The following is a 13454-nucleotide window of genomic DNA, read 5'->3' on the forward strand; positions in this document are numbered from 1 at the left end:
TTTTTGTCAGTTTCACCTTTCAAAACTGCTCCTGCTCTCTTGGATGCTCTCTCAGTCGGTCAAAACTGATTCTGCTCACCTTCTAGACTGCACTTTGGCCAAAAGGGAAGCCACAAAAAATACCTTATGAGTTAGGACACATTATATTTAGCCATAGATCAAAATTCAAAGAAATAAACAGAAACTTCCAAACTCCTAATCTTCCAGTTCCTCAGTAAAGCTTTCCACATTAGTGTCTTCCATTTCTAATGGATCTATAATGTTTTACAGATGCATTATGCTTGTAATAAAATGCAGAAGAGATGCGTTGCCATTAAACATGTGCCCTCAGCTCCAGCTTTTCTAAACTCCTGGAAAAAAAAACCAAAACAGGACAAGGGCAGGAGTCACCATGGCAGGCAGACATGTGCCATTTAACACCACACAGAGGTGAGCAAACCATGCAAAGGGCTCCCCTAGTTTTGTGCTGGGCTTCCTGGGCAGAATTACACTGTAACCTGTAATTACAAGTTAACCTGTAATTACAGATGTTTTCACATCCTGGACATCCTGGACCCATCCTGTAGATGTGATTGCTATAAGCCTGGTGGCCATTCCTGATTCTGGGATTTTAGCTTCCCCCTTCCTTGGAAATACTTGCTGAGGATTCTTCTCTTGACTTTTGTGTGTCTCTGCACCAAGCTCAGCTCCCTGCTCCTCATAGGACTACCTAAAATTAAACCATACGACTAAGAGCATTGTCCAGATACTCCTTAAACTCTGACAGGCTTGGTGCTGTGACCACCTCCCTGGGGAGCCTTATCTTAACACCTGTAGCAGGTGAGGGTTGCTTAATGGCTAAAACCCTTGGGCAAAGACACAGCAATTCCCAGTTCAGTGCCCAGCCCCATCGGAGAGCCGCTCTATAAAACTGAGCTATGTAAAGTCTGTGTGTCTTCCTGTACCTGCAACATGGAAATAATGAAATCCATGTAATTCCAACGGTATAGTCATGATTTACTAGTAGGAAAAGCCATGTGAAAGCTTTAAGCAAAAGAGCCTACCCACTTAAATACTAATTCACCTCTCCTCTGAGTACATAAGTCCAAGTTTCAGATGCTTTGGGTTAGCAACTGGAGAAACAAAATGTGTGTGCCCAAGTGCTCGATTAATGCCTGACCCAGAGCGTGCTGGAGTCAGCAGGAGCTTTGCTGTGCACTTCAGCAGGCTTTGGATCTGGCCTTGAGCATACACATGGTTTATTATGACCATGGGTATAAGACCTATGTAGCAGCATTTTCATGCATAACCACAGTAACAGCGGGCAAAACCTGGACATATACTTGTTTATTCCAACCATATGAAAACTGGCCCTAAAATGAAATGACTGGAACATCCAGAACTTTGGAAGATGTGCTAGATCTAGGCCCAGTTTTGTGAGTGGCTTTGGTTGTCTCGTTGGATGACCCCAGACATCATTTGGAGATGTTCAGGTTTAATACTTAATACTCTGTAGTTTGAATATACTGAATATATGTTTGTCTCCTTGCTAAATGAAAAAAGAATTCTGTATTTGCTGTATTTTCCCTGTTTTCTTATCAAGATACCACCTTACTGCAATCTGTTGCTTTATAAAATGCATGGAAGCCCTCCTTCTGTAAACTCAAGTTGCTATAACGTGTGCTCAGTTCGTTTCTTTTCTGTGAATTTAATTTTGGTCAGGTCCTTCTGCCTCATTCAACAGGCACTACCCCCTCAAGCCTGTAGGCCTGGGTCCTCTGTGTTTTACCAGGGCATTGCACCAGTCTGATTGCTTAATCCCACTTCTCCCTATTGCCACTGGCTCTGACCCCAGTCCTGGAAGGTGACATCTGAGAAATGTTTAGATCAAAGATCTCCATCTGCCAGTGGGGTTTGGCCATTAATCTTTTGTTTATGTACTTGCCGTGCAATTGAGAGGCACTTCAGATATTTCCTTGCTAAACAAAGGCAGGCATTTAAACCGAGCAATATGCTTTATGACTCTGGGCATAGTTAATCTACATACTGTTCTACTCTTTTCTCTGCAGAGATTAATGCTGGGATCTTAAACATCACTAATGCCTTATAGACAATCCATTAACATCAGTGTCTCCAAAGTGGCTAGCCATACCATTATTTATAAAATAGGGATCCCTTCCTAATGCTACATTCCCAATCCCTTGATTTCCTGAGCATATAATCGTGTGTATCATCAGCTGTGGAGCATTTTACACTGCTACATATTTTTTACTGTATAATGAGCTGTGTGTGAGTGACATACAAAAAATAGATGAATACTGCTATTGCACTTACTGCAATGTATGAGCTGATCTGGTTAGACATGAAATGCAGACAGAAATCCGCCTCACCTCTCAAGCTAATTTTAGTCTCTCCCTCTCTTCTCTCTAGCTGTGTGTATAAAATCACTCACAGTCTGACAGCGTTCCAGTAACCTGTGCCACGCGCAGAGCGGGATGTACTTACTAACCATCTGCTTGCATGGCATGGGTTAACCGAGCCTGTGGGATTGTGCTTACCTAAACAAAACCACTGCAGTGAGGGGAAAAACAATGAATGGGTGGAGATGATCAGCCCATGCATTCCAGCTAGTGCAGTCCAGGCAGCAATGACAGCCTGAAGGTTGCAGCAGCATCGGGATCTGCATTCCAAGGGCACACATCTTACAGTCTGGAGTGATTTTACGTGGAGCTGCTCTTTATTTGCTGAGCCATGGCCAGTAACCAGGCCAGCCTGCAGGATGATCAGAGCAGGCACTGCAAGTTCTTATCCTATATGTTCTACCAGGCTGTAAGAGATCACAAGCCTGTGTGGATGCTGGAAGACATGAGAACTATGGAGTATTTTTACTGGGAGGAAAATGCCAGCCTAAGAACCTACTCACCTTCAGAAGCCCTTCTCTATGCAGTGGTGCATAACCACCTGCCTTATGCTCAGTATCTGCTGTCTCATTTCCCAGAGGAGGCTCTCAAGGTGCCTGGGGAACACTTCTGCTATTGCCCATCCTCTGCTCCTCACTTGGCCATGGCGGTCACATATGACAGGAGAGATATCCTGGGGCTGATCATCAAAATTGCACACAAGCTCCCCAGCTTGAACTCCTACATCAATAGGACTGGCTGCTTTCATCTGGAAGATGGGAAAACCCCCCTGCATCTTGCCTGCGAACTGCTGAGGTCAGAGACGGTCCTCATCCTCCTCGGGAATGGAGCTTCTCCCAGGATAGAGGACAGTAAAGGGCTTACCCCACTGGATGTCATCCTGGAGCAGATGTGGGACTCCAAAGTCAATGTGGCATCAAAGAAGCTCTGCCTCGACTACCTCTTGCTCTTCATGCCTAACCCACAGTTTAAGATGCGGAAAGTTCTGCAGGAGCATCCGGACCACTGGACAGCTTTGCTGGGGGAAGACAAATTCAACAGCCTGGTGGGGAACACACCTGCTTCTTTATATCTGCAAGCTATGCAAACTATTCTCCAGACGCTTCCCCCCTCCCACTTCCCTAAAAGCATCCAGGAACTACCTATACCTCAGGCACTAAAGCCCTTACCATCCTATGGCAAAAAGCTACCGACAAAAAATGTGGTAAATGTTTTTCCTTGACTATTCGCTGGGTCTTGGATTTTCAAAGGCAACTTAGGGGAGCTGGTCATCCACCACCCTCTGCATTTTAGTGTGATTTTAGTACTTAACCTATTAGGCTATGCTGGAAAATCCAATATTTTGTGACAAGATTTTAAATGTCTTTTCTAACTGATTGCAGACACGGCACTTTTAAAAGCAAAAGCCTTCCTTGTTTTCTGTTTTGTTGTGCATGTGAAGGGTTAAGTGTAGTTGAGACTGTGTTATGTTTGGTTTCTTAGCTGTCAGCTAGTATCAGTGTATCTGAATTCCCAATATGATAACTGTCTCCTGTGTAACTTACCTGGGTAAAAAGGAACTACGTGCTCAGTGGGATTTTCAAATGGTGTAACTATGGGACTGTGTTCTGCTAGAGCTGGGAGAAATACCATCCCGTACCAACAGGCTTCAAACATCAGGTTTCCTTTCTAACGATGATCTAGCATCATCTAGTAATAACCAAATATTCCATGGCTGATGCTGCAGGGACGGAGAGGTAGTTCTGCAGGGTACCTGATTTTTCTGAGTTGCTTTACAACAGGTCATAGCTGGAGGGCGTGAGTTCAGAGAGGGGCAGTGAGTGTATATTCCGGGGGGTGGGAGGGGGGGCGGATAGAGACAGGCAGCATAGCTAACAGAAAGCATCCTCTCTTACCTGGGAGTGAGGGAGTTAAAGGCAATCCCCGTCCTGATGCCTCTACAGACTTGTGCAATGGGGAAGGAACCATTTTCCCTGCTGTCCAGTAAACAAATGGAAATCAGAGCAGGGCCAGTGGAAGCCCTGTCCTTCATAAGTGACTTTATTTCTCCTTGACCTGTGTTTTAGGGCTGAACGTACCTCCACAAGAGGCGTAGCTCACTAACTTGATTTCCCAGGGGGTCTCAGAGCCACCAGCATTTGCTAGTTATCCTAAGCTGGGGTATGATATTCTGCTGTTAGAAGTTGTCACTCGTTGTCAGTTAGAGTATTTTTGCCACCTGGGTCCAGACAGAGGGCCTGATCCTGGAAAACACAAAAAGTTCCCATTGATTCCCCTGAGCACTGCAGGCAGGGTGTGTTTGCAGAAGGCGGAGCTGAGGCTGCCCTGCTTTCTGGGGGCCTCTGGGTCTTGCTGCCCAGGCAGAGCCCTGTCTGTTCAAGGCACTGGTCCTGCTCTCCTGGTCCTGCTCAGCACCAATGGAGCAGTGGCAGGATCCCAACTCCCTCTGAGAGACATCCCTTATTTTGGACCCCAATGTTCTTTCTTTGTCAGCACAATCCTCTGCTCTGCGGAAGTAGCATAACCCATTTCCCCAGATCCGTACTGAACAGCAGTGATGAAATCACTCATCTCTTTAAATAAATTTGGAGCCAAAGGCTGTGGGGCACAAACCCCCTTTTAGCAAGGCTCTGGCTAAGAAAGGATGTGCATTCACATCTCAATTGCTCCGTGCAAAACCATCTGGCTAATTCCCTGCCTGTGCCAAGGCGGCTGCGCTGGAGCTGCACCCTTTTCCTTGTTTCCATCAGCCCAGGGAGCGCTTCCGCTCGGTTTCCCTGTGCGCGGGTACCTTCCCTGTGCCAGGACGCTGGCGATGGCAGCCACAGCCAGGTGGAGATTTCCTGCAAGGCTGTGCAATGTGCGGGGCGCAGCCAACGGGAACATCCTTTCGGAGACACCGGGATGCTCCTCCCGGACATCCCTTTCCACGTGCTGTGGAAGCAACCTCGGTGCCAGTGCTGCCCACGCTGCACTAGGTGAAGATGCAGGCTTGCTTGCAGGATAGAGAAAATGTCAGCCCAGCCCTGAAAGTGGCAAGCAGGCCACGAAGGGGTTAACCATTCTCCTGAAATTCCACATGCCTAGTGCTGCAGTGTCCTTCCACCCCTGCCCCTGGGGACTTGCATGTCTTTCCCCATCTGTGTCCTCTATTCCTCCTTGTGCGATGGGGGAGGGTGTGAACGGGGTGAGGGGGGAGAAACACAGGGCCGACCTTAGGTGAGGGTTTTGCGGAGAGGCTGCTTGCTCGGCAGCCTCTGCCGCAGGCGGAGGCTGTCACAGCTTGGGAAGCAAAGCAGAGCCCACGGCAGATTTGCATTATAAGCCCTGGCTGAGCTGCTTCTGCCAAGCCCTGCAGGCTCCCCAGCCCTGGCAGCCCCCAGAAACCCGGCACTGGAGACAGAGGACAAAGCAGGCGCTCGCTGCCCAAGGCGGACGAGAGCAGCTGTGCAGAGCACGGCCCCTGTGGCACCCCTGGAGTCCAGAGGAGCAGGAGCGGGTTTGCCCCAGCAGCAATGCGGTATCTCATCCGGATGTTGGTGGGCGAGAGGCGGAGGAGGCTGATGATGGATATTATTAGAATAATAATTATGGCCCGGGAGCAGAGATCCCGGGGAAGGAGGGAAAGGAAATCAACAGTTACTGCACTGTCTTGAAACCATGAGAGTTTTGGTGCTATAAAGAGTTTCAGAAAAGACAGGAGGGAGGGGAAGGCTGTTCGACGTACAACTCAAAGGAGGCAGGTAAAGATTCATGACATTAATGAGACAGGACTTTCTAATAAGTCAGGGGGCTGTACCCAGACAGCCAAAGCAACCCACTGGGAGCAAGTTGATCTAAAATGGTGCAGGCATCTCTTTTTGACTGTAATAGTTGTGGATCATTGCAAAGGTCAGGGTTCAGGCACTTCAGGCTTTCTGGGTGGATTTGTAGCAGGCACCAGGATGCTTGTGTGCATGCTTTTGTCCATGTGGGAGGCTACCCTCTATCCACTGGCCCAGACAGAGCGTAAGAGATAGATTCTCAGCAACTGCTCAAGAAACTCAAATTCCGAGGTATATCCATGTCTGGTACCAACCACAGCCTGGAAAAAAAGCTGCTGTCCCACTGTTGGCCAACATGCAAAAACTCTGGTGTGCTCAGCCCAGTAGGCAACAGGCAGCTACCCACACTGGAATGATCACTACATAGCCTTCTCATTCCTCCTTTTCCTGATCATTTCAACAAGAGATCAAACACCAGCTGGCCCTCAGGTGCTGAGCCCCCATCGGACCTCCACGAGCGGTCCCACTGGGCCAGAGCATAGGGCCATTAGCATTGTGGTGAGCACTCTTTTCAACGCCTGTAGTAATACAAGTGCAGGGTGGCGTGTCTTTCTGCTGGAATGGAGGATTCTTCTCCCTAAACCTGGTTTGTTTATCTTGCGGTGACCTGCCTGTTTGAGATTCCATTTGTCTTCCTGATCAGTACAGTGACATTCCATCAGATATGGCCAAATCTACCTCAACCCCATCTGTGTTGAATTTTTTTTCTCCATTCTTTCCATGCCAGGTCATTAGCAGAAGTAAACTCAAAATATTTTCCACACTTCCTGCAACCTGACAGTCCGTAGTCTTGAAAAATCCCTGTGCTTGCGTGACAAATATGCTAGTGACTTTGTTAATCAAAGAAGTGCTAGGTGCTGTGTAGTGATGTTTACATTTTGCATATATAGATACTTAGTAAGTGTAGCTAAGATCTGTATTTCTGAACTTGGGAAAAAGAATAAAAGCAAGAGAGAAAAGGGAAGGGGTATAGTATTTGCTAATTTTTTTGGCTCTGCAGGTTACATCTTTTTAATTTCAGTTTTGAGGAGTAGCATTGTAAGGATCAGAGTTGTGTGTTTATGTGTGTGACTTAAGTCTCAATGAGTATCACTTCAGTGTGCACGGTGAGCGACTTGGTGTGTGCGTGTACCTCTGTGTGTGTGTGCGCGCTTGTTTGTGTGTGTAAACGTGTGGGTGCGTGTGGGGGGCATATGTACATCTGTGTCTCTCTCTGCCCTCTCCCGGTAAAATTCGTAACTGACTTACAATACTTACCGGCTCCAGCACTTGCACACATCAGTGATCACTGCCTTGAGAAAGCAGCCTTTTCACGAGATAAGCGTGTGTCCCAAGCTCTGTGCTGCTAACAGGTAAGGACATTTCTTCTTCTCTTGTAAAGAGGCAGCAGCTTTGATCTTGAAATGGGTGTTTGGCCGCTGAACACCAAGCACAAGGGCTTCTGCTCACCAACAACCACAATCATCCAGAGATGGGTTTGTGATAGTGGCCACATTTTTTTCTCGAATCCATTTTTTCTTTTTTAATAAAATCTATTAAAGATATGTCTTTGTCTTTCTTTTCTCTGGGCTGCCAGCAAAATTCAGCTGCCTATGACTTCCTAACCCAATGCTTCTGTCTATTTCTGCAGCACAATTAGCAGGAAGGACAGGCCAGATTCTGACCTCAGTTACACCTCTTTACACCTGAAGTAACGCTTTTTAAATCAATTGCATCACTCCTGATGTTTGTTGGTCTAAAGGAAAACAGAAACTGTTTGTGCAGTTATATCCTTCAAAGCTCCATAACTCTTGACTTCAGCATATAAATAAATGTGACGCTTAATCCCTGAAAACATTTTTTACATTTTTTTGTACTGTGAATGTATATAGATATTTATTTTCCATCTCTCTAACACCGATGGGCATTTCCCTGTTCCCAGTTCCCTTGGATTTTTTAGAATCAGCATGATAGTGACAGATGCTGTTGTTCACCGATTAAGACCGAATGTTGACATGCCCAAGTACAAATGAATGTTGATTGTATAATATGACTTTCTTATGAAGCCATACTTTCGTAATTTTGGTTTCTCTTTTTTAGGGAAAATAAAATCTTCCATATAATTGTGTTCCTACATTACTCACTGCATGTTTAAGGATAAAAAGATTGTAATATGCTGGGAATAAAATATATATACATACTCTGATATAATTAGGTATATTAGCTGTGAAAATCATTTAATCTGATTGTATGGCTATAATAAACTTGAAGTATAAACTTGATGTGTCTTTTATTAGCTAGTTGGTCAAAAACACACACCAGTATCTATTGCTTTTGCTTTGGCTCATCCTGGTGTTTGATGATTTCACTCTGACTGCTGAGCCATTACCTCCAAAAATGTGAGCTGAAGAAGATAATATTTTCCTTCACAGGCTTGCAGTAGCTGGCTGTGTTGTCAGAGGATGACCCCAAGTGATGAGGTGAACCCACATTTCACAGATCTGCTGCAAGGTGGTGATGAATCTGAAGAAGGGGCTCAACAGGGGCAAATGGTAATTGGTTTTGGAGATTTTAATCTTTTAGGTTTGAGATCAGCTCACAGAAGCTCATGACAAAGCTGTTTCCAGTGAATATAAAGATGCCAGCAGCCTCCTTTCCCTATGTGGTTTGTATGCCATTGACAAGCTCCTTTCCTTCCTAAGGTTTTTCTCTGTATGGAAGGATGCCCCAGCAAGGCTTGCAGCACCAACTCCAACTTCTCCTGTAGGCTCAGCTGCTGCTCAGGGTCCTCCCTCAGGCAGATGCGCACCTCACACCTGCTGTGCTCTCCTTGGGGTAATGATCCACCAGCTTCTGTGCACAAACACAGACCACCCAGCTCCTCTGCTGCCCTGCCAAAAAAAGCTGCCCAGTGTTTCAGATGACGGGTAGCTGGTTTTGATGATGACAATGATCACGGGGCTTGGACTCCACCGCCAACTGTACCCACAGATCTCCTCAATGCGCACTAGTACATAGAAGATACAACCAAAGGAGTTAGTACTTTAGCCTGTGCTTGCATAATAAGTTACTGGTTTCAAGGAAGAAGGCAGAAAGGGGAATTGTTTCACCGATCTCACTTAAAGAAGGCCAAGACTATCTCCTTGCCTTTGTAGTGGGAGATTTAGCCCTGACTACTTCACCACAAGAATGTGGTCACCAGAGATGTATTTCTGACTTACTTGCTTCCACCTTTCCTGTATTTGAGAATGAGAATATGATTCAGTTCCTCTCATGCCCCAGCAGCTCTGTCAGGGCACTAGTGAGCAGCTCTGGAAGCTGCAGGAACCCTGGGCTGATGCATCCCTCAGAGCCAGTCTCACCTGGGTATCAGGTTCTTTACAACTAGTTAGTTGTAGCCCACGCACCAGCAGGCAGCAAGACAGGTATTTAAATAGAGAGAAATGTAATGGGTGTATTCTCTTGTGTGTGGGGAAGCAGTGTCAGAAGAAGATGACGCATTGACCAAAATCCTTCCCACACCTCAGCTACTTGAGTGAGTCACCCCAAATGCAGCTGATGATAGGTTTGGCATGTCCCATACTATAGCCTATGTCTGTCTGGCCAGCACAGCAGCAACACCTTCTGGGAGCAGGCACTGTGCTTTGCTGCACCACCACACTCAGCTGATGGTATGGATGACTGAACGGCTGTCAGGATCCAGCTCCCAAAGACTCCCACAGTTGTCTCTAGCAGTTTGGAAGCCAATCTGAAGCCAGGCTTCTCAGGGGGTGACTCCCAAAGGCCGCTTGAATTGGAAAATCAATCACAATTTACCTGACTGGGTCCCAGTTCCAGCTCTAGTAAAGTGTGTTTGTATTTTGCTATGGATCTCCTGTGAAGCAGAGGTTTATTGCTAGTGGGAAGGCTTTTGGTGAATTGCATTAATACATACAGAGAGAAGAGAGCTGTGCTCTGTACACCAGCTATGCCCACCCACGCCATCAGATGGGCATATTCCTCTGCAGAGCTGTGAGGAGGAGGAATGATTATCATAGAGTTGTCAGACTCACAGAAGAAAAACTGAGAGAAAAGAAGGGAAGACAAGGATTGGGAGAGGCAGTATGGCAAGATCCCTTCTGGGAAGCAGATCCTAGAGTTAAACAGAAATAGGGAAAATAGTCTGGAGAATCCCAAACTGCAGTAGAAGCTACAAGGAGCACAAAAGCACAGAAACCACCCCCTGCCACTTTATCCTAGAGCTTGGCTTCAGGGTCAGAGAACATCAGGTACCAGCCTCAAAACTGAGGCAATATCATGCCTTCATTGTCCACATATTGGCCGACATCTTTGTCTCATACGGAGAAATATGGTCATGAAATCTTCAAGCTGACATAAGCAGGCACTGGCGTAAGTGGCTCAAAGACACAGGTCCACCCTGCTGCTGCCTACCAGCTCCCTACTCCTGCCCTTGACCAAGCAAGACCCAGCAAAGCTGGGCCACAGTGCTGTCACACCAGTGCCAGTGCCACCTAAGGGATGGGGGCACTGAGCAACCGGGCAGGGGGTATTAGTCCTTTCCAAGGTTGCTTTTAACTTCAGCAGTAGAAGATCTTGTTCTTTGATGCAAAATTAAACAGGGGAGATCTCTAGTAATGCTGAATCAAGCCCTCCTCTATCATGCTGTACATTATGTGCATGCAAGAAATAACTGTTTCCTTAGAGCAGACTTGATATTCTTATAACAGTGAAGACTTCTGAAATGGGAGGAGGCTGACAAGGATCATTAGAACTGACTAGAAACTGATGTTTCTCTTCCACCAAATATTACAATATTGTAAAAGATGCTTCAATTCTGATTCAGAATGAAAATTCAAAATATCAGAACTGGTATGGACTCATTTTTACAAAGGAGAAAACCAATCCAGATCAAAATATTTCTTAAAGAATAGCAACATTTTGATAATTTAATATTTTATTTATTATTTTTAATATTTTATCATAAATTGTAGTTAAAGCACTATAAACCAATGAAAATAGCATGCATTTAAATTCTTCAATAGTAGCTCAATTTAAAAAAAAAAAAAACAAAACCAAAAAACAAACCAAGAGACAAAGTAAAAATTTTCTTTATCAAAGCACACTATTCTGATAGCTGAAACTTTGTTCAGGTTTTCTTCCACCATAATTTTTGTCAAAATAGGGCCATAAAAACCACACTGCTGGGTCCACTCAGCACCCTGCTGTCTCCAGCACTGGCAGTAGGAGAGACCAGGTCAGGAGAGCACCTTTGCCTGCCCACTTTCTGCAGCACATTCCCTGCTTACTCCCTCAGTACCCACAGCTGTTGTATTTGACGTGTTAGAGGGTACACCCTTGCCTACTCCTTCAGTATTCATCTTTTGATCTGGTGTCCCAAATGTGTCTAATTCTTTTTTGAGCCTGTTGATACAGTCACATCCACAACACCCTACCGCAGCAGGTTACATTTATCTGCACCGAAGCTCATCTGCCACCTTTTTGCCCACTCAGTTTAGCAGGGTCCTTCAGGTGTCTTTTGCTATGTGTGGTGCTTGCATAGTTGAAAAAGTCTAGTACCACTGCAAACACAGAGATATCACTGTTCACTCCTTTCTCCAGTCATTGGTTATATATTAAACCAAATTCGTTCCAGCTCTGATTCCTGGGGGACTCCACTGCTGGCTCTTCTCCATGCCAACCACTAAATCCCACGCTTGCTGTGCTGTAACCAGCTTTCACTCCATGAAATAATTCCTGCAGTCCCATGACAGCTTCATTTCTTTAATAACCTTTGGTGTGGAACCTTGCCAACAGCTTTTTGAGAATCCAAATACATTATGTTCAGTGTATCTCTCCTTTATTCTCTATCCTTTTAAGTTAAAGAAGTCATTTACAAACAATTCAATTTTTATGAAAGTACATTTTACAGAAAAATCTGTTCTGACAGGAGACATCAGAATTAAAAAGCACTGTACATCAGAAGGACCTAAAGATTTTTGTAAATTGTGTAAAGTCTGCTTACAGAAGTATCTCCTCCAGCATGGAAGTGTTGTTCAGTGTGGGATGGAAGGAAGTCAGCAGAGCAGCTCAACACCTCACCGGGGTACTTCCACATTCAGTTGTCCTTTCCACTAAAGATCTGAAAAACTAGATTTTAGGTTTGTAAAATATGGTAGTGCATATACAGATCTGAAAACCTTATTCTATATACATGTCTCTGGTACCAGGACAAATACAGGTTGGACTGCTTTTCTACTTCTGTCTCTCTTTACTGACCTCATCCCAAAACTTTCTGAAGAGCATGATTGTGTTATGTGTACATGACACCCAACATAATTAGGCTCACATAATGAAAGAAGTACTTATAGGGTCTCTATCAATGAGGTAATGCCTGTCCCTCTGGAGCAACTCCCATCACGGTGTAAAGCACATTGTTTTGAGATTGCAAGGGAAATCTAGATAAGATTTTTGAAAAGGCTTTTCTGATTTTGAGGCTTTGACTGAAGATTAAAATGAGCAACTATGGGACAAAAATCTCTGTTCTTCTGCCTGGAAGGTGTTAGGCAGTGACCCTGTAAGCAATCTTTTTTTTTGAATTTACAAACTTTAGAGAGATGCTATTTTCAGCTGTGATGCATATATTTTCAGACACTGAACTTCTCACCGATATAGTTGATTGCTTGATCAAATGTTCTTTATGGGATTCCTTCTGTGGGTAGAACTGAGCTTCAGTGATAGCTACAGGCTTTGGCTTACTTCTGTACCAGCCGGCAGAACCCTGCATGGTGACAGACGGAGATAAAATTACATTCCATGCATAGTTTGTGATTTAATGAAAGGAAAGCAGAAATGGTAGGAAGAAAGAGCTCTGCCTAAAGTAAGTTTCTGCTTAAAGGTGTGTTCCCTAAGCAGTCAGAAATCCACATGCTTACTTAGACCCCCTGACTCAGATTTGGTGAGCTTCAGGAAGGTGTTCAGGTACAGTAAGTAACCCAAAACTGGGATCAGGGAGGCTGAGGGTAGCTTTCCCACAAAATTACCCAGCCTTCCTTTTGCAGAATTAACAGACTCTAGAAGCAGATTTGTGCTTTTTGTTCTTTGGAAAACATGAACTAGGTTTCAGAAGACCTCAGTTTTACCCCAACACATATCATCATCAACTCTTCAAGTATAAAATCAATTAAATGACAAAATCCAAAACCTAGACCTGTCCGTGCCCATTCTGAGCCCCCTTTTGCTGATGTTTAGACCT

The 13454-nt window shown here is 45.1% G+C and overlaps 1 protein-coding gene across 1 annotated transcript; it reads left to right on the forward strand.

Moving 5' to 3' along the window:
- Nucleotides 1–2495: 2495 nt before the first annotated feature.
- LOC141970132 (ankyrin repeat domain-containing protein 9-like) lies at nucleotides 2496–8378 on the forward strand. Its single transcript, XM_074926508.1, has 2 exons — nucleotides 2496–3603; nucleotides 7854–8378. The coding sequence occupies exons 1-2, from the start codon at nucleotides 2731–2733 to the stop codon at nucleotides 7860–7862; spliced, it is 882 nt and encodes a 293-aa protein (XP_074782609.1). The 5' UTR covers nucleotides 2496–2730; the 3' UTR covers nucleotides 7863–8378.
- Nucleotides 8379–13454: the final 5076 nt, after the last annotated feature.

The sequence above is a fragment of the Athene noctua genome, chromosome 1 (genome assembly GCF_965140245.1).
Source record: "Athene noctua chromosome 1, bAthNoc1.hap1.1, whole genome shotgun sequence".
Lineage (NCBI taxonomy): Eukaryota > Metazoa > Chordata > Aves > Strigiformes > Strigidae > Athene > Athene noctua.